This window comes from Melospiza melodia, chromosome 16, assembly GCF_035770615.1.
Source record: "Melospiza melodia melodia isolate bMelMel2 chromosome 16, bMelMel2.pri, whole genome shotgun sequence".
NCBI classification, from domain to species: Eukaryota; Metazoa; Chordata; class Aves; order Passeriformes; family Passerellidae; genus Melospiza; species Melospiza melodia.
This window is the reverse complement of record NC_086209.1, coordinates 8,603,807-8,625,545: the sequence shown is the minus strand read 5'-3', so window position 1 is coordinate 8,625,545 and position 21,739 is coordinate 8,603,807. Positions and strand designations below refer to the sequence as shown.

At 43.9% G+C, this 21,739-nt stretch overlaps 1 protein-coding gene across 1 annotated transcript; it reads right to left on the bottom strand.

The window, feature by feature from the left end:
- Positions 1-13,748: 13,748 nt before the first annotated feature.
- VMA21 (vacuolar ATPase assembly factor VMA21) lies at positions 13,749-19,002 on the bottom strand. Its single transcript, XM_063170528.1, is given in 4 exon segments — positions 13,749-15,754; positions 17,236-17,345; positions 18,895-18,959; positions 18,961-19,002. Coding segments are annotated over 4 exon segments (360 nt in total). The 3' UTR covers positions 13,749-15,611.
- Positions 19,003-21,739: the final 2,737 nt, after the last annotated feature.

The following is a 21,739-nucleotide window of genomic DNA, read 5'->3' as shown; positions in this document are numbered from 1 at the left end:
GAGAAGCCACCTCCCCTGGTGCAAAGATGGTTATATGCCACACCTGCCACCAAGATGAGATTTCATTAGCTCACTCCCCTCCTGGGGTCTGAGGCCTGGGCACTGTGGCCAACAGCCCTGGCTGTACCCACCACAGCCCTCCCAGGTGCCTGAGTGGGGGTACAAAATATCAGGGAGCTGCTCCCTGCAAAGCTTTAGCAGCACACCAGAAGCCCTGGAAATGGGGAGATGCAAAAGAAGTGGCCACCCCACATCTGATTACCCACGACCCCAGAAGTCCAGCACGGCAACCAGTCCTTGTGCAGCTCCCCTGAGTCTGGAGGAGAGACTGCCCTCAAGTTAAGCCCCTGTGTTTACACTCATCTCCTCACAAAAAGGCCACACAACCAGTCAGGGGCCAGCCCAGATCTATGGAACCACTGGACTCCAGCACAGCAAGAGAAAGAGAACAAAGATGCAATGGGATACAGGCTGTGGGCCCCGGCAGGCTGCTATTCCAGCTGAATATTGCAAGGAACAAATGCAAAAGCCAAAGTGACAGGAATTGTGACATCAAGTGCCTTTTAGACAGTAACAAAAAGAATCTAAAAATTGAATACAAGAGATTCTCAGTCCCAGGGGAATACGAGCCTGTATCTCATACCAAATGCTTTTTCTGTTGCACAGTTCATTTTAGGACAACGCTCACCCTCACAATGCCAGTCCCATGGCCTGAGGCTGCTCTGGATTCAGACACCTGACTGCTCAGGAACAAGCATTTCTGTTTGTGAATAATTCAGATCCCTTGCTTATTTAGGCTCATTTGGGCTCTGTTTCTTTCTGTTGGAACCTTTTGAGTTCACAGCAGCCTGTGCTGTGTGTGCACAGCCCCTCCTCACAGCCCTTCTGTGTCTGTAAGGGAACCAGCTCCCCTAGTAGCTCCCAGGTTCTTGAAACACATACAGTACTTACAGTGCAAGCACAGCTTCCACAATATCACCCTGAAAAGCTCAGGCATTCCTTTTGTTCATCTTGCTGCAAACCAAGATTACTTTCTGCTCTGAGACACACATTTGACAGTAGCTCCATGAGAGTGCTATGCCTAAGAGGAACTCTTCCATGACAGTGGCAAGCACATCCAGACCTACAGCCCCAGTCTCAAAAGAGACACAGACATCCAGCACTCATGGACACAATTATCCAGCATGCACTCATCAGTCAACGTGAACATTTGCACTTGGACAAGCAAACACAGCAACTGTGCTGCAAACAGGTACAAGTCTGCAAGTGCAAGAAACAACAGCAAATGCAAAGAGCAACAGCAAAGCCCCAGCAAATCACATTCTGAATAGTAACAGCAGCCTGGATCATTTGATATAAAGCATTTCACTGCCTGAGCACAGACTTCTCTCACAAAATATTATTACCACAATAAAGGAAAGCCATTGTGGCTTTAGCACAGCTTATATTTAATTGTGTTTGAGACATGTTGGACAAAAACAGACAAACAGCACAGACAAATTACAGAGCTGTTTCACAAAGTGCCAATACCCTAAAATGATCTATTTCAGGTGAGGTGCTGAGTGCTGTGTTTGCTCGAGGTACCATTGCCTACATCTCACTGATTGCTTAAATCTCAGTGACTAATGCTGCAGCCCTGCACACACCACACCTGCCTGTGCACCCCGACACACAGCCCCCCCTGAGGAGCACATCCCTGACTTACCCTTCAGCCAGCAGCAGCCCCAGACCCTCTGAAAGCTCCTGCAGAAGAGTTGACAGAGTTTCACCTCGTTAGGCAGCGAGGCTGTTACATAACCAGCACGGTTTCTGCCGGCAGCGGGGATGCGCCCCGCGCACATCCCTCTCCTCCCCATCCCACACGGACACAGCTCCCAAACACAGCCGGGCCACGGCCACAGCGGGGCAAGGTGGGCCACGGGCACTTGGGGGAAGCAAAACCAGCGGTTTCAAACAAAGTTCAAAAGGTGCCTGATGTTTATGAAGAGGCATTGCTACTATGAAAGGAAGTGGTGCAATGGTATAATGTTCCTTAGCCCACTGAAAGCAGCTTGGCCTAGATTTTCCTGTACTGTTTGATGTGACCATTCATGCAAACAGGAGTAAAACTTTCTCTTTGCTTTTAATTAAGCAACAGCATCACAACAACAAAAAAGAATGAAAAAGTGACATATATGAAACACCTTTTTTTGCTGTCATCTGGGTCTTCTGGGCTACTGTCAGACAGAGAATATGCAGGAATCAGCCCCATTGATTAAACTATTATTAGCAGCAAACAAACAGATGTGTTCAGCCAAACCCCATGCCCTGTACTTCAGGACTACAAACAGAATAACCCCCACTATATAAAAGGCTTACTTCTGTTTTTTTAGCAGAGGATTCTCCAGGAGCACAATGTGCAGAAGCAAAGTATACAGCATTTCAACATGCAGGAATTAATATAAAGAAATAGAACATTATTGCCTCTGCTCTCTTCCCACAGACTAAACCTAATCAGCTTTCATAAGACGGGGAGCAGGTCCTGCATCTGTAATAATTGTAAACAAAATGTGGCTCGTAGTCATTCAGGACATTCTGGTGTCCATGAATCACTGGCAGACACCCTGTGCAGTGGACAAACGCATAGGGGCTGTAGCTTTAGGACAGACATAAAACTCTTATGTAAGCCATAATCCTCTCACAGACTCCTTATTCAGTGATTTTAAGAACGGCGCCGTAGAAGCCTGCTGGCATTCCAGGGGCTTTTACGCAATTTGAAAATGGGGAGACTCCTGTGCCACCCCCTCCCTGACCCCAGTGCTGCTGCTGGTACCCAGACCTACCTTGCAGGGTGTGGGGGCACAGAGCATTGCTGTTCACCAATGTTTGGGTCCTGCGCAGAGCTGCTGCTGCTGCTCTCTGTGCTGAGTGAATCACTGGGATTAATCTCCTGCAGAGTTCACTGAGGCTAATGATAATCAAGTTAAATTTACACTATATGATCAGAGTTTAATTAGGTACTGTTATACAAGTCCTATTAATTACAGTGGTAATACCTTTACGAAATGCAGATGAGAGGGTGGGGCTGTGGTCAGAGGGGGCTTGGCTTCAGATGAATTCAGGGAAAAGCCCCATTAAAATGCTCTGTGTGTCCCTTCAGTTACCTGCTTGCCTCTGTCAGTGCTCAAGATGAAACAAAAGGCTTTAAAAAAATTATAATCCTACAAAATGTAATAAATCTAGAAGATTAAAGACCTCCTACATGCTACACTATCACTTCCTATTTACAACAAGAAGCAAGAATTCCATTTTAAACCCCAATAAGACTCAGTCATTATTAGCTTGTTCTGCTCAAAATCCTACACAGAGAAGTCCCAGGTGATAGAAGTAATCTATTTTGCATGGATATAATGTTAAAAAAGTAAGTTTCTCTTTTCCTTCCCTAGTCTCCTCCTCTGGATGACCTGTTGGGTCAGAGCAGATGCCAGGTCGTGCTTGGCATGTGCTGTGTACAATCACAGCCTCCCCTGGGACACAGACCCACATGCCCAGGTGCCTCCTGTCCGTGCCCCTGCAGGGCATCAGAAGGGTGTGGGGAGAGGCAGCTGATCTGAACCTCTGTGAGCTACATCACCTGGAAACTGGGATATCTGTGCCAAGGTGCAGCCAGGGAAACTCTGGATCTCAAGTGCAGGAGCAGACTCCAGGTTTCAGCAGGCAGTAGTAGCTCCATTAGGAGACATTGCACAGCATGACATTCCAACCCCAGGACAGGTCTTCACTTCTGCTAAATCTTCTCTGAGGTATTTCATAGAAAGAGCAAAGCTTGTGCCACGTGGCTTCCTTTGGCATTTGCTACAAATTCTGTCGGATAGCTTTAGTGAAACCTGCCAGAGACCCTGTGCTGGTATTGCTACTCACTGGAAACACCAAATCCCTGCACCCATGTGGCCACAGACACAGGTGAAGGTCTTTTCTTCATTGAGTAAATCAGCAACACAGAGGCTTGTTAGCCAGAACAGATGCTGTTCTTGAGCACAGACACCTGTGTGAGCCTCCTGTGCCCAGGTTCCCTCTCTGCAAAGTGCTTGCTCAGTCACAGGAGAAGCCCTGGCACCTTGCCATTTCTGCCACTGCAGTTAATTTAATTAAAACCCCAAAAGCTGGGAGGCACATTTCGTTCTTCCTGTAGGATTTGTCACCCTCTCCCTGTCAGACAGCAGCAAACGAGCACACCTCAGCACTCCCACTTTGCCCAAAACACATGTAAAGCAGCAGCATGTTACAGTAGGCTGTACTAGACATTAATTACCAAGCCCTCCAGCTATAATTATCTCAATAAGTTTTGGCTATAGATACTATATTGGCCCTTTACAAAGAAGCCTGGAGGATACAGCCACACAGGATCCAAAAGGAGAGTCCTTTTCTGGAGCGTACTCTGGGTCCCACCCCACCACTGCAGACAGCCAAACTGTACATGGAGTTATTCTGATGAAATGGCAATTTCAAAGCAGACTGCATGGTCCTGGAGTTATTTTGATGAAATGAAAACTCCAAAGCAGCCTCTATGGTCCTGTATATGTATCTAAATCCCCCTCTGTGTCCCTTAAGTGTCCCTTAATGGACAGCTCTTCCACTCTTCCAATGGGGACGCACAGGAGCTGAGGCAGGAGAGGGAGATGATGGTTCCTGGACAGCTCCTTGCTCTGCAGGCAGATTGAGGCCCATACATTTCCCTCACAGTCCAGATGTCTGGACTCACAGTCCAGTCTCCTCTGGAAGAGCCTTAGTCTCTTCCACACCTGGCAGTTTGGCCAAGACTATGAAAGGACCTCTGGAAGGACAGGGCTGGCAGAACACCTCAGATCCCTTGCTGGGATTTTTGCTTGATTTAAGCACCAAGGACTTGCTACTCCCCCTCATTCCTTGTGCATTCCTGGCTACAAGTATAGCTGGGGCCAGGACATCCCCCAAAAGCCACACCTTGAGGACCTCCACATCCTCATTTCAGCACAGCAGCGCTCTGAGGAGATAGGCACCAGGCTTTGGCCAAAGCCTTCAGCCTTTTTTCTGTAGTTGTGACACTTTTTGGTCCCTCGCTGCTGAGAACGGCGTTTGTGACACACTAATGGGAGCACAGCAGTGCTCCTGCAGCAAGGCTTTGATTTAGGAAGCAGAGCTGCTCAGCCCACTCTGCTCTTGCTGATGTAGTGACCTGGTTTTGTCAAGACTGTTTTTCTCCTTTTGTCTTTGATGTCATTTTGGAAGGCAAGTCATGAGAATTTCATGGAAGCATTGACTCAAAAGTTGGGCTAAAACAAAGCCAATCACAATACCATTATAAATGAATGAGGTGCAATTTCCCCTTAGAGGATTATTACACTATTTAGGGTTCTAACACATTTATTTCCATAGTTTAGTAATCACTTTCATGCTTCTCATCGAAATATAATCCATTTATATTTTAATGTAACAAGTTACAAGGATTATCAGCTCATAATAAATATCCTCATCCCCTAAAGCATTTAAACAGCCCCTACACTTTCTGAAGAAGATCTTACTTAATGAGCAGACACCTACAAATGAACAAGGAAACTAATACTGTGTTGTATGGAAACCATCAAACTGCAAAATATATGCTGCTTAAATTACTTTTCTGTGAAATTAAATATTTTTCAGCACACAGGTTTTTACTTTGAAATTACTTTCATCATGAGAAGACTTTGGAAGTCTTTGAGACTGCCTTTTGCATTGGGAATTTGTTTACCTTGCAGTCAAATTTGGAATATTACATTCAGCTCATGCATAGGACTATGTCAAATCAACACATCACTCATGAAAATCAAATTAAGGAAAGCTGTCAATAACAGCCAAGAGAAATCCACCCAAAAGAAAACCCTGCCTGACTTGAACTTATGCCAGTCCTAGTGTTGAAGTGCCCATGAAACCACATCCATCAAAGCCAACAGAAATCCACTCTCTCAGAGAAATGTAAAAATCTCTCTTGGCCTACTGGTCTGCAGTGAGTCACAGTAGGTTTCTCTTGCAGTTGTCTGGAGATGGGATGGGAGAAAGTAAATATTACCTGTCAAACTAAAGACATTCCTTGCCCATTCACAGAGCTGCCCAACATATTTCTGGCAGAATTCTTATGTAAGCTTCTGGTTCTCACTGCACTTGCAGCCATAATTCTGACTGAGCAGGAAGGCAGGAGTATGAATTACCCTCTGGAGCCTTCAACAATCTCTGAGCTCCAACACATAGATCAACTTCCCACTTCTGCCAGTGGTGGTGTTTTGCTTCTTCCTTCCACATGCTGTCTCTGCTCAAAGTGTTTTTCTCCGGAAGAAAATTAATTTCTCCAAAGCATTACAGGTCTCTGCCTTCTGTAGTCTATTCATGTATCAGCACCACAAACCTTCTGGCATCCTGGTGAAGTGCACACCAGACCAGGACCACTGTAAGTGTGAGCAATGAATTAAATCTGATGCTGTTTCTTCACTTCAGGAGCAGCTTTGCAAAGCTCCTTAATGCCCAATGAAGCAGTTTTACTGTGGCAAGGAATTTTCCTCTTGTGAACTCCATGTTCAAACAAGCTCCCTGGTGAGGTATGCACAGGCTGGCTTTTAATTCAAACACAAAACTTACATTTAACTTATTAGTTGGGGGAGGAATACAGATGATGGTTGGATGAATCTCATGAGTCATTGTTTCTGTAGGATAAAAGCAAGCTTGTCTCAAACAAAATAAATTCATTTCTATTGTGTATTGCAGATAGAAGTACTTAAATAATAGAAAGGTTAATAAAAACACTTCAACCAATTGTTCTAGAAAAATGAAAAATAGCTTTTGCATTATGAAAGAATATTCTTTAAATACGGAGAAATAAAACATTTCAAATGAAACAATGTTTTGGGAGAGGGAGACAAACGCAGATTAGTCATGCTTGGATGTACTTTCCCAAACAATGCACTGCTTAGAGCTAACACTAAGACATGCACATACCCCAAGGCACACATGATAAAATAGGGAATGTATATTAGTTTAATTCCTTTATCATTTGCTCACTGCTGCATTTTCCTGTCTCATGCTAAGCCTTGCCCTGGATAGCACCATATGCATATTCTGCATTCTGACCACTGAACTCATTCCCAGCTGAACCTTGTGCCAAAATGAAGGGACATGCTCTTGAAGTGTGGAGCAGGGCAAAAGTCCAGCACTAACACCATGAAAAAGATAATGGAATGGCATTGTTCAAGTGCAGCACCATCCTCCAGCGGTGTGCAAATTTCAATGAGCCTTTTTTATTACTTTAATTTTTTAGATGTGGAAGGAAATGATGAGACAGGGAAAAGGTGTACCTGAAGGAAACCCAGAAAAGTCTAAAGCCAGCTGAACAAAGGCAAAACAATACTGAAACAGGGATTTAATGGAATATTCAGAAGAACTGACAAGAAAGGAAAGCATGGGCTACAATGTCTGCGGAACTTGATGACGGCGTCAGGCTATGCAAAATTAGGTAAAAGTCCAGGTATCCACTGATTGAAGTTCTCACTAGAAAAAATCCCTGTGGATGGGTGGTAGTAAATAGCAGATATCGCTGGCAGTGGGTAAAAATTCAAGTTCCAGTCTCTTCCCCCAGCTGCCCTCCAGTTCTGAGCCTGTGATCTGCCATAGCCAGCAAAGTGAATCTCTTTACCTCTCCAAGGGTACCTGTGCCATAGCTCCAAGGCCAGGTCCAACAACTCCAGGAGCTATCCTGTGCTAACTGCACTGACACTTCCACCTGCACACGTTTGCTGTGTGTGTTGGCAATCCCTTTAGCCTGACTGACCTTGCTGTGTGGTGACTTGTCTGGGACAGCACTCTCCTGTGTGCTCATACAGAGGAGTGCAGCTGGATCCTGCCTTGTTCTTTGGAAATAGCTGCAAGAAGAGGAGGCAGGACCTGCAAGGTAAGTGATACCTGGATACTGTACAAAGTGCCATACACAGTATTCTATAATATTCACCTTTGTTTTTAGCACAAAAGAAATATGCAGTGTATTCTGGAGAGGAAAATCCATCAACAACAGCAGTTTTATCAAAAAGCTCTTTTTTTTGGCTAAAGCAGCTTAAATTTGTACCAAGTAACAAAAGCCTAGTTTAAAGCACATTTTTTTCCTGAGGAAATGCTACAGACAGATTGTGTTTTTCAAAGACTGTTAAGAGCAAATGATGGCTTTATACTGATTTCCCAGTGCTAGGAATGCAAATGAGAAAAAGAAGAGTCAGTTGACATTCTGTTACTGATGGATAAGTCTTACCCACCCAAACCACAGCAGTCATGGCACAGTTACCTCCAGTACCTCATTTTCTGCATTTCTATTATCATCTGATTCAGGACCAGTCCTTGTCAATTCTCCAAAAGCCAGGATTGCAGGCAAGGGGACTTCCCTTACAGTGCACAGAGCACACTGGCTTCTACAAACACAGCAATTCCTTCTACTGGTCAATCAGCCTGTACATGGATCTCTGAGATGAGCAAACTGCAGAGTTTGAACTGAAGGAAAACTTGTCACAAATCAAGGAGACAACACAAAATAAATTACTCTGGTCTGCTTTACTGGTCAACGAGTTCATGAATTATATCCACACACAGATATGATCAACTGAGCTCATGCTTATGTAATCAGCCACATTACTCCATTGCTTCATCTGTAACTGAATAGAACTGCAGCAAATTAGTTCTGGTGCTCTGCAGAATTACCTGCTGAGATTAATTACTTCTTCACTTTTTGAACAAAGTCCATAAAGCACACAAAAATCATTTATCCCATCAAATAGCAATCTACACCATGCAGTTAGAGCACAGCTGAGCTGAGGTAGAAAGTTCACAAGTCACTCAGCTCTTCTTCCAAATGAATCCCTTGCATAAGCTTGATGTAAAGCAAACACAGCATTTTGGCATGGGTAGGTATCCTGAAGAGCTGCATCCATCACATATTCCTGAGGGGATCTCTAAGATTTCCTGACCTAAAGGCTCAATGTATTTTTCTTTTAGGGCTGGAGAAATGAAAGCAGCCTGGATCCCACTGCTAGTGTTACTCAGTGTACTTAAATATTCTTGAGTCCTGTAATATTCTAAAATAAAACTACATTTGACCACAGAGTTTGAACCACTGTTTGACCACTGTTCTGAACCTAGTAAGTATCTGACAACACAGAAAAATGCTGCTATTTTGGTGTTGTTAATAACTCTTCCCAAAGGGCCATGACAAATAGATAACTGATACAGGAATTGTCTATAAAATTGGAAATTTTTTCCTCTGAAATCACTGTTTTCATGCCTTAAGTATCAGAGGTGATAGAAAAAACAATTCTAAAAATACACGGGTAGGAAAGCAAAATACCTACCAAGTGTTATAAAAGCCTCATCTTGCCCTACAAAGCTCAACCTTATCTTAACTGGGGATCACAAGAGATATCTCACTACAGGCAATATTTGCTTCCATGGAAAGCACTTAGTAAGGAAAGGTGAAGAAAGAGAAGTACTAAAAGGAGTGAGTGACTTGTCGCTGTTTGCAGAACTGTAACAGGTTAAAAATAAATGATAGAAATAAAGGAATTGGCTTAATAATGAGTCAGTCATTACCATATAGAAAGAGGCCATCACAATTCAAACATAAAACTCAAGGCCCAGTTTAAATAAGCAAAACTGAGAGCGGGTTGAAGCCCCTAAGCATTAAGGCCAGCAGAGGAATCTCTATTAAACACAGGATTTGGTGCCTACCCAAGTCTCAGGGATACTGGGCAAAACCTGCAGATGATGAGCTACAGCCACTCCACATTTGAACAGGCAGCTGCACCTAACACAAACAGCCATCAAAATAGTTCCAACACCCAGAGCATCAAAATCACCTGTGGTTTGAATTTTTTGGTGAGGGCATACTTGACTCTGGAGAAAAAAGCATTGCATTGCAGACATAACACAAGTTTGTAAAGGAAACTCTATGTTCTATCATAATGCTTCACATTAAGAATCACCCAACACTTGCTAATTCTGTAGGAATTATTCTAGGAATGGGCTCAAAGTGGGTTCTTCTGTGTTCTCAGTCAGACGCAAAACCAGCTACACATCAAAGACTTATTCCCTGAAACGAGCAGCATTCCAGTTGATCTCTAACATTAGCAGAGCCACATTAATGACTTAAACATGGTAAGAAGAACTGCATCTTGAGGATGAAGAATGCAAAGGTATTAAACATCTCCTCCATGGTGCCTGCAGCATGGGCCTACACCCACAGAAGTGTTTGTTCTTAATCTCCGACTGCTATTACTCTCACTCATAAATCCTTCTTCAATTACAAACAGTTTTAATTAATAACATACCCCCTGTGCCTATGCCCTGAGCTATTTCCACTTAAACTATTAAACCAGAGTGTCTCATGTGGCAACTAAAAGCAGCAACAGCTTTTTTGCAGGCCTGTGAGCAGTCTGTACTGTGTTCAGAGCACAGCTGCAGGTAAGCAGCTGATCACCCCTCCAAACAGTGGGAATCATCTCAGCAAGAACCATCCAAAGCTGGTAGGACAAAAGGGTTGTGAAGCATGACAGCAAACCTGCACTAAAAAATCTCCATCCCAGGCATTCAGCCAGCCAGTCCCCAAATTAACTACTCAACTTTCCTAGCTCTTCACCCTGTGCATTCTTCCCCATAAAACTTCCCAGTCTGTATCCCTGCCTTTTGAAACAGGACCTCAATTGGCTCTGTCTCATGGTTTCAGAACTGGGACACCAGCACCTAAAAAAGCTGCTTTCTACAGGAATCCACATGCATCTTCCCCATCCTTTTTCTTACTACCTTAGGTTCAAACAGAGCTCAAGTCCCAAGAGCTTACCTCCATTTCCTCTTTTACAACTACAGCTCAGCATTGTTACACAACACTGCTTCTCCTAACAAAGAGAATCAAGCTTTATGCCAACAGCTCAGAAATTCAGACACTGGTGTACCTTCAGATAAGAGAATGACTCTGGGGGCCCTGAATCACACAGCAATTTCTTCTTCCAAGGCCCATTCAAGCACCTGAAGGCCTCCTCTTACAGGGACACAAGAAGCTCTGCTTTCTGTCACCTTCAAACGAGCAGCTTCTGTATTACTCTTAAACTGACAGTTGATTGGAGCTAATGGAACATTAGAGTGGCAGTTGCTCTTTGGTATTTTTAAAGAAATATTTACACTCCAAGGGTTTGACCATGCCCTATGAGATGACTCAGAGCCAGTAACAATGCAGGTTTGTACAAGACAAAGTAAATAAATGTGTCCCAGATCTCACATAGCAAAGCTGTCAACCTATGAACAACTTTAGTTGGAAGTTTAAAATGGAATTAGCTTACTATTTTGTATTATTTACATTCAATATTACAGACCAATGGTTATGCACAATCCCTTGAAAAACAGTGGAATAAACATTTCAAAACAAAACATTTGGTGCCTCTGCCGTCATATATCAAAAGATGGTATTTTGTAATACCACAAAGTATGGCTCAGTTGGTTATTTGAGAGGCCCTTTGCTGTCTCATCTCTTACTCACCTTGACTAGTACAACCACAGCCCTGCCTGATGCTCTCAGTGCACCCTGTCCAGCTGCCAGGGCTGTCAGAAGCCTCAGCACATTTTGTTGAACTACAGCAGTCACAGCAGGCAAACCCCACCAAACTTGCAGTAACATAAAACATTTTATTGTTCACCAACGCACTAGGTGAGAAGAGAATTTCTCAGTGAGCACCACACCCTCCCCTGGCCCATCAGTGATCAGGCAACACAGCCTGCCCTCTGCCTGAGGGTGAAAATAGCACAGGAGCTTGGGCCTTTGGAGGGCAGGGCTGGTTTTGTGTTTGGCTGTTTCTTGGGGTTTTGTTTTTTTTTTAATGTTGAGTGTTATTACTAGGACCTTTCTTACAATGCAAGAAACAGGTAGGCAGTGTTTTGTTTCAAATATACTATAAAGACTGTTTCAAGTTCATATACCTTAATCAGTGATAATTCCTGTTAGCAGCATGATCACCAGCACCACCATTTGCTCTGGACACTTCTTACTCAGTGCTGGCAGTTAATAAGGAGTTTAGTCGGGCATCCCTAAGCACAATCCAAAGCTGCTCACTCACCTCCACAGTCACAGCCTGGGTACCTACCACCACAGTGTCCTGCAGGCATTTGAAAAAACGAGATATTGAGTACAGAAGACAAAAACTAATGAAAAGTCACTCATTTCCCACTTCCCAATTCACTGTCTATTCATTCTTGGAAAATGTTCTGGAAAATTTCTGTTAAAATCTGTCTTGAGGTATTTGCTCACAGTGAAAAACAACTGCTTGCTTTAGCTAAATCAATTGTCAACCTATGCAAACACAGGATAGACCATTGAGTGACAGAGAACTGTGAAGTACTGAAGGACTTATGTAGACAGTTTTCCCAGTTGTCTTTTTAAGAACTGTCTCAAATCCATTCCTAGTAGTAAAATTAACAAGCTTATAGCACCACTTTAGAATACCACACCGTTAAAAAGTTTACATCACCAGTCTATAGAAAATAAAAAAATCGAACCAAGAAGAATGCTGATCTCTCCACAACTTTTATCAGTTTAAATGTGGTGGGCTGACCTTGGCTGGGCACCAAATGCCCATCAAAATCCTGGTAACACTCCCCTTTCTAGCTGGATGGGGACAGAAAATGTAACAAAAGGCTCCCGTGTTGAGAAAAGCACAGGGAAGTAATTTAGTAATTACAATCATGGGAAAAACAGACCCAGTTTGAGGAAATTAATTTATTACCCATCAAATCAGAACAGGGTGATGTTAAATAAAACCCCCTTCCCCCCAGCAGTTCCTTCTTCCCAGAACTTTACTCCCAAGTTCTCTACCTCTCCCCACAGTGGCAGAGGGGGACAGGGAATGGGTGTTGTGGTCAGCTCTTCACACAGTTCCTGCCCTCCTTGCTCCCCAGGACAGTCCCTCACAAACTGCTGAGTGTGGGTTCCTCCCACAGGGTGCATCCTTCAGGAGCAGAGTGCTCCAGAGTGGCTCCTCACTGCTGGCAAGGAGGAGGGGACACAATGCTCCCCATGGAGCTCCCTGGGCTCCACGGGGACAACCCTTCACGGGCTGTTTTCATTGCAGCCCTTCCCTGAGGGATTGTTCCCACTCAGAAGCACAGGCAGCATCAAACCAGCACCTGGCTCTGGCTGGGCAGACTCAGGCAGTGCCTCTTTTCTCACCAGGAATGTTGTGGTGGATCAAAGCATTACCTTCAAAGATCTCCCAATGGATGGATTAATGCTCAGCTCGTACCCCCAACTGCTGAGACATTGCAGTGCCTGCATGTACAGCAGAGTCCAAACTTGTCAGATTTTCTAAACCCAACAGTTATAATAAGGAATTATTTTCCTGTTATCTCTAGGAAATTAACTTTGTGTCTAGGGATTCTACTACATGAAACAAAATAGACACAGCACAGGACCCAGCTAATAGAGCATAACAGGTGTGTTCCCCTTGAAGTCAACATCTTAGGCTTCTGTAACATTCATTTTTTCTGCAATTCTCTTCTATCACCAAATAAACATCTTTATTTCATAAGTGTAACTCTTAATTTATTCTCCACTGTGAATAAGTTAAAAAAAAAAAAAAAAGCTAAGCTATTGAGCAAGGCTATATATTTGCTTTAAGCTGTATTCTACACGTAGAATATTAAAGACATTCAAAAAGTGTTCAGCACATGTTGTTCACTGGATCTCATATTGCAGGGTAGGTCTTTATTAAAAGGCAATATTTGTTCCACAAGGTACACATCAGACACTGGAGAACAGGAAGCCAATTGCCCATGTACAAACTAACTTTGCACTTCAAGTACTCTGAGAAGATTCTCCAGTTTGCCAGCAGCAACCTGACAAGGGGGCTCTGGATGAGGAAAGGTAACACGGCAGAAACAAAGAGTAAAAACTGATTTGCATTAGTGTGCCATGGTGCATATGCTTGTGCACACCTGGGACTGGGGTGGACAGGACAGGAATGAGGCTTGGGGATATAATTCTCAAGCCACTGAGCACAGATAACCAATTTTTGCCTCATTTATACCTAAGTTTTACACAGACACATGCAGCACCAAAACCACGCCAAGCCCTGTATTAAGCAAAAAACTTCCAAGAAAGGCTAAACTAATACAATAAACTGGAGAATTCAAATTAACAGAATGGCCTCAGGCACAGCAGCTTAACAGCCATCATTAGGGTTAAGAAAATTTGCTTTGCTGGAACTTTAGGAAAAATGTTTTAGCCAGAGATTAAATAGCTTGCTAACAACAGCACAACAGTGGAATGAAATTCATGTTATCTTACAGCGCAAAAATCTCACTAAGGTTTGACTACAGAAGTTCTACACAAAACCAAGGAAAAAAGAAAACAATCAACATATTGTACCATTTCACAGTGTACAAGTAAGTAGTTATGAAGAGAAGTCAATTTTCCATGTGGTCATTTTTGTGTCCTCTGCTTCAAAAAGAACACCATTTGCAGACAACTACAGCTTGTTTTCTCTTGCTCCTTCCCCTACCAGCCATTACAGCAGCTTATAACTGCTACTGACATTGCTTTACCACAGGAAATCCAAGTGCACACTTCAGCAAATATCAAGGAGATACATACCTGTCCAAAGACATACAAAAAAATATGCTATGCCCTTTCCTTTGCATTACCAGGATAAACTGTAGAAAAGGAGAAAGATGAGCAATGTGTAATACCAGTCCTCCCAAAAGGAAATTAAAGATTGAATTTTACACTGCAATAAAAATATATTTGAAAAAAAAATTGTACTTCACATTAGAAAGACATCACCTGAGTTTCTAAACAATTCTGGTTTTGAAATTACTTCTAAATACAGAAATACATTAATTATGCCTATCCCACTGTGTTGGTTTGTGCTGGGATAGAGGTAGTTTTCTTCATAATAGCTACTATGGGGCTATGGTTTGAATTTGTACTGAAAACCAGCACACTTACATGTGCAGCTTTTGTTTTACTCATTAAACTATCTTTATCTTGACCCATGAGTTTTCTCACTTTGCTTTCCTGATTCCCCCACTCATCCCACTGAGGGGTCACAGTGAGTGAGCAGCATGCTGGCTGGAGTTAAATCACAACACATATAAATCAGGAAACTATTCACAGCAAAGTGAAATTCCATCTTTTACACTGTAGCTGCATAGTAAGTAGTGTAGCTTTTTTAAACAGCAGTTTAATTCCTTGAAAATGTAATGCTTGCTTCATGCCAATATTATTTTCAGAGCAAGCCAGAAAAATACTAGGCATGGCAAAAGGAGCTACAGGAGTTTTCAAAAGAATATAATTATTCCACTTTAATTGCAAGTTAAGGCCTCCTCTGCTCAACACAGTAGAAGCTGGCTAAAGAACAACTTCCATCACCATTACAGAAAACACCAGTACACAGTCAAGATGGGCACAAATCTTATTTTAACCACAACTGAGGCACCAGCCTCCTCTTAGTGCATGTGTATTACACATTTGGAAGAATGCTTTTCCTTCAGCTCACAAAAAATCTGCTTTCACAGTCTGTGGACACCAGACACGGAGGATCTTCACTTCAGTCCTGTTTGCCCTCGCGCCACTGCCGCGAGCCCTCGTTCCAGGCCACATAAACAAAGAGAGCAAGCACCACGTGGACAGTGACCACAGCTACTATGGCAGCATAGAAATAGCTGTCCCTGTCAGACATCCCCAAGGAACCTGAGAAAACAAAGAAAGAATATTAGTTATGAGCTAGGAACTCTGACATGGCAAGTCACAATTCTCCCTAAAGACCAAAGTTTCATTTGCTCCTGTATCAAAAGTCTGAGCTCAAAACGATTCACAGGAAACAATTCATTGGGACAGTTAAAGGCCTTGAAACCATTTCTGGAGGGAGCAAAGCATCACTGCAGTATTCAATATTTAAGATAAAATAACCTAGATTTGACATCACCAGCTTAGAGGTCTATAACATTCACTTTTTTCTGATAGTACCTTCCAGCACCAAACAAACCTCAACATCCTTTTTTCCTAAATGTAACTCTCTTTGTGGGGCAATAACATGGGGGAGAGAGGTGGGAGGAAGAAGGGGGAGAATTCTGTAATAATTTGCCACTAAAACAGGAGAAAACAGTAGAAGAACAATTAAATTTAGAAGACTATTACCTTCTGTATTTAGACTGTAAAACAATAATGCCCTGACAGCTAAGATTCATGAACGCCTCTCATATAAAATAAGCTTTCAAATATCGAAAGACCAAACACTGAAATATTGTTTCCCTTAATTAATTTAAAAAACCCAACAAAGTCTCCCCAAAAGCAAACAAAACCTACACATAACAGCACTCCAAAACCATCACCCTGCAAAGGCAATCCTTTCAGTGCCAACAGATCTTGCCATTAACTGACACAGCAAAGTTAAAGCTCAGCTTGCTGCACCTCGAATTAAGAAAAAAAAGCTAAAAAGGATCTTGAAAGTTACTTAACTACCTTTGAGCCTTTGTGTACTACACACAGCAGTACACACCAAAGGAGAATCATCTCAGAACAACTTGGTTACACACTCATAAACTGCTCACAAAGCAGCTGCTTTCTCCCTTCCTCCTCCCCACCTCTGAAGGAGAGCTTTCTAGAACTGCAGGAGGTGAGTATTAAAGCCTTGCAGAATCAGGACTACAACATGGCTGCTTGTTCAAACAAACAGCCATAATCTCTCTTCCTTTTTTTTTTTTAATTGAAAGAAAGCTCCAGAAGCAACCACATTCAATATTTGAAATTGCATATAACTTGTTTAAATGCACACGTTTCAAAAACAAAATATAAACCTCAGAAACAACATTATTCTGTCTCAAACGCATGCTTAGTTTGCAATACCTGCAGGAAACATAACTCTGATGATTCTGACAAAAGTCTTCTGCACAGTAGTGTTAAACACCCTTTAGGTAAGGGGAATAATGCACTTCTATGCAATATAAATCATTGTATAACAAACAGCAAATTTTGGATTGCAGACCACAATGCAGGGAAAGATACATTGACCATTTATATAATTTTCTGTTCTAATTAAGACATTACACGATCTTTTGTATATATATGAAAACAAATATTCAAAACAGGAAGAACAAAGATGCTATTAGAGGACTGTGCTTCTCCTGTTTTTTTGTAGTAATAATAATGTTAATTGGCAGAAACAAAATTACCTTCAAACACATATGCCTTTGATGAAAAATATAGCCCAACAGGTAATGTAATCATTAGAGCTGTGAAGAATAGAAGTGTTCTTAAAGTTGATGTTAATGAACCCTCATTTCTGAAATAAATAAGAGAAGTTATAGACAAAATAAAATCACAATATATATGCCTGAAACAGGACAAGAACTTATTCCAAACAGAAGCTGATTACTTTTCAAGAACTGAGCAAGTGTATTGTTTGGAAGCAATAAAGACTGAAGTATGTATTTGTTGGCTGCAATAAAAATGAGAGTATTCAAAACAATGTAATGATTCTGCTAGTCTAAGCTCACAAAAAAAAATAACAACTAAAATTAAAAATTAAATCTTTAGACTTTTCCCTGGTACTGTTTTGCAAGCATTATAACATATAGAGGTTATGTTAATATGTTTATCAGTGCATTACTGCATATTTATTAAATATCTAATATTAGTTACACATGCACATGTCATATGACAGTATCCTGCATTAAAACTTGCCAAGTTCCTTTTTTTTGGTAAAGTAACTACAAGTCCAGGAAAATGACAAATCCTACAGGCCAGGGTAGAAAGGGAAGTACACTGAATGAATTTAACAGCTTACTACTCCAAGTTCCTTTTTATTAGGTCTTCTTCCTCTATTTAAAAATAATTTCTCAGCTTTTAACTAAGAAACTGGAATAAGCGTAGTTACAGTCACAACACAGACCCACTACACCAAAACTTTGCCTTCACAGACCTAAACCTGGAAGACCTTTGACAAGAGAGGGCTTATAAAATTTTATGTACTTGGTAGGGTCTCCTTGAACTTGACCTGCTAGAACAGGGGTTGTGTTTACAAAACACCACACACAGCCTGGTTCTGTGTGTTTCCACCAGTTCTCACTCACTCTGCCTGGCTGACTGCATTATTTTATGGTTAAGTAAACATGTAAGCCAAGCAATACCCTTCTGACTTTCAAAGATATGAGTCCTTAGGGGCGTTGAAACACAAATATATATGTTTTTCTTTGGAGAAAAGGTGAAAATGGGGAAAAAATGGTTTTGTCCTCTAACAGTTATGTGCAGCCATGCACAGCTTCTACACTGCAGCCAACAGCCCTGCTGGCTGCTCATGCGCTGCCATACATTTAGGCAGCTTTAAAAAAGAAAAACATCCGAATTCTTTTCCTTTATCAGCGTTTGCCTGAAGGACTGTCGGGGCGGAGGACAAAACCTCATTCAAAACTTCCCTGGGGAAATTAGAAACCATTCTATCAACACTTACCCACAGAAGAGTAAGATGACCTCCAGCTTATTAGCAAAGTTAAAAACTCCACTGCTGACAAATACTTTCCTTACACTGACATACTCTCATCGCTTCCCTACGCGGCAAAAACAAACATTCGTGTATAAGCTCAGCCGAGCTCGGCACGTGTCCCCACGCTCGGCATTGGGGGTGGCCCGGGGTTACACAGCGTGACCCAGGCCAACCGGGGCCCTCCTCATCCTCATCTTCCTCCTCCCGCTCCGGCTGCTCCGCGCCCGAGCCCCGCTCCCTCCCGCTCCTCCCCGGGGCTGCAGCCCCAGCGCGGCTGATGGAGCCGGGCGCTCGGCCTTCCCCGCGCCCACCGCCCCCGGGCCCTTGTCCCGCCCTCCCCGAGACTCACGGCCTGAACTCGGCCACGGGCACGGCGCTGACGGGGCCCGGCCCGTACCGCTCCATCGCCGCCCGCCGCCGCCTCGGCCCGCCGGAAACACCGGCTACGGGCGCGCATGCGCGCGGAGCGCCGCCGCCGTCGCCATAGCAACCGTGGGGCTGGCGCGGCCTAGCGGTGGGAGGTGAATACTGCAGCGGGAACGAGGGACAGAGTGAGGGATTGAGAGACGGAGGGACTGAGGGATGGAGGGACAGAGAGAGTGAGGGATGGAGGCACAGAGAGTGAGGGATGGAGGGACAGACAAAGGGAGAGTGAGGGATGGAGGGACAGAGGGATGGAGGGACAGAGAGAGTGAGAGATGGAGGGACAGAGAGTGAGGGATGGAGGGACAGAGGGACAGAGAGAGTGAGGGATGGAGGGACAGACAAAGGGAGAGTGAGGGATGGAGGGACAGAGGGATGGAGGGACAGAGAGAGTGAGAGATGGAGGGACAGAGAGTGAGGGATGGAGGGACAGAGGGACAGAGAGAGTGAGGGGTGGAGGGACGGAGAAAGGGAGAGTGAGGGATGGAGGGACAGAGAATGAGGGATGGAGGGACAGAGGGACAGAGAGAGTGAGGGGTGGAGGGACGGAGAGACAGAGGGATGGAGGGACAGAGAGTGAGGGATGGAGGGACAGAGGGACGGGGGCATAGAGGGTCAGAGGGATGGAGAGACTGAGGGATGGAGGGAAGGAGGAATGGAGTGACTGAGGGATGGAGGGAAAGAGGGGTGGAGGGAAGAAGGGACAAGGAGGATGGAGGGAAGAAGGGACAAGACGCATGGAGGGATGGAGAGACTGAGGGATGGAAGGAGAGACAGAGACTGCGGGATGAAGGGAATGAGGAATGAAAGGACAAGAAAAATGGAGGGTTGGAGGGAAGGAGAGATGAATAGCCTGAGGGATGGAGGAAATGAGGAATGAAGGGACAGAGGAATAGAAGGATGCAGGGATGAAAGGACAGAGGGATGGAGGGATGGAAAGATGGAGGCACTGAGGGAAGGAGAGACAGAGGGACTGAGGGATGAAGGAACAGAAGGATAGAATGATGGGGGCAAGAGAGATGTGACAATGGAGGGCAGCCTGGGACCTGGACTGCAGCAGTGGCTTCAGCTGGGCTTGAGCAAAGTCATCATCTCTGCAGGGAAACTGCCCTGAGCAGGCTCACTGCCAGCTTGGAACAGTGGTGCCATCTGTGCTGCTTACAGGTGCTTTCCTTGAGAGAAAGAAACCGAGTGCTTGTGTATGGCAAAACTGCTGTCAGATGTCTTGGGTGAAGGCTGAGGCTTTCCAGGAAATGGCTGTGGTCTCAGAGCCAGCAAAACCTGTGGTATTGATGTTTTGATGAACTCATCAGTACAAAACACTTCAAATGAAATAACACAGGGCCAAGGCATTCTCTGAAAGGGACACTGCAAATTGTCTCTATGTCATCCTGTTAGGAGGGAGGCTTGTTCACTTAAAGGTTTTCTGCTCTCCTGCCACTAAATTGAAATTCCTTCTCCAGCCAAAGAAAAACATTCTGATCAAAATCTGAAAGAAACCATCCCCATCATAACTAACAGGTTCTGAAAATGAGAGTCCAAGGACTCCTGCAGAGTCCACTCTCCTCCAGCCTGATGAGCACTAAGCATTTCCAAGGTTATGCTATGTTCAAGCTATTCATTCACATTCCTGCTGAAGCTACTTTGCTTAAATACTCACCAAAGGATGGACTTGAACCCAGCTTTCCAACAGAAGCCCAGAATATTACAGTCTCTGCTGTGCAATCAGTCTCATTTGCAGGGGAATTAATTGTTGACACTCAATGAACAGCTTTTGCAGGAAATAAAGCATTGCAAGTTTCCAAACAAACACTCTGGAAGCTGTTTAATTGATGCTGCCATTTCATTGAATCTCATATACTACAGTAATTACATATTTGCCCCTTTTATGGTAAAATCATGTTGATATCTTGCCACAGCCACACCAAACCTTAACTGTGTGAGTCACTAACTTCACAGGACTCCTTCCTCATCTTTTCCAGCAGGGTGCAGCCTTCCGGCATTCCTGCAGCCCTGCCCTGCTCCTGGCTGCCGTGCCAAACTGCCCATGGCACGGCACAGTGGCCTCTTCCTTCCCTCCTGGGCCACCTTGGCACCCTGCTACCCTGGAAGAGAGGAAATGTGAGATGGTTCCTTTCCTTGCTGTCAGTAAGATCAGGAAATAAGCACTTTGGTTCTGGTAGTTCCTGCTGTGATATTGCCTCTCAGAGTTTACTCAGAGTTTGAGTTTCCTTCACCTGGGCTGGAGGACACTGCATGGGCACCAGCAGCTGCAGTGCAAGGCAAGGAGCAGCACTGTCTGCAGCACTGATTTTCTACACTCTGGTTACAAATACTGAGGCCTTTCATTTTGTTTTCTCCAACATGCGTGAGAAAGAAGGTGAATTTTGTTAAAAGCACATTTTTACCCCCAGCAATGAACACAGCTCAGCTGGCAGCTCCCTTGTGTTCGTTAAGATGCAGCACAGTTCAAGCTGTTCAGCACTTACGGGGTCGGGTCTGGCTCTTGGGGTCATGCTGTCACTGTAAACCAACCAATTTTATGTTCTTTTAAAACAGAGGAGCCCTCCTCATCTTTGAATCCACTGCTACCTGAGCCAGCAAAGGGACAGCTTGCATGAGAGGGGCAGGAGGGGCTGGCATGGACCAGGGAGGGCCTTTGTAGCCCTTACACACCAAGGAAGGTTTGCTGTGTGACTCAAGCTTAAAACTGCCAAAGAGTTCTTCAAAACACCCAATAAAATTTCAGCTAGCCAATCCCAACATTCAAC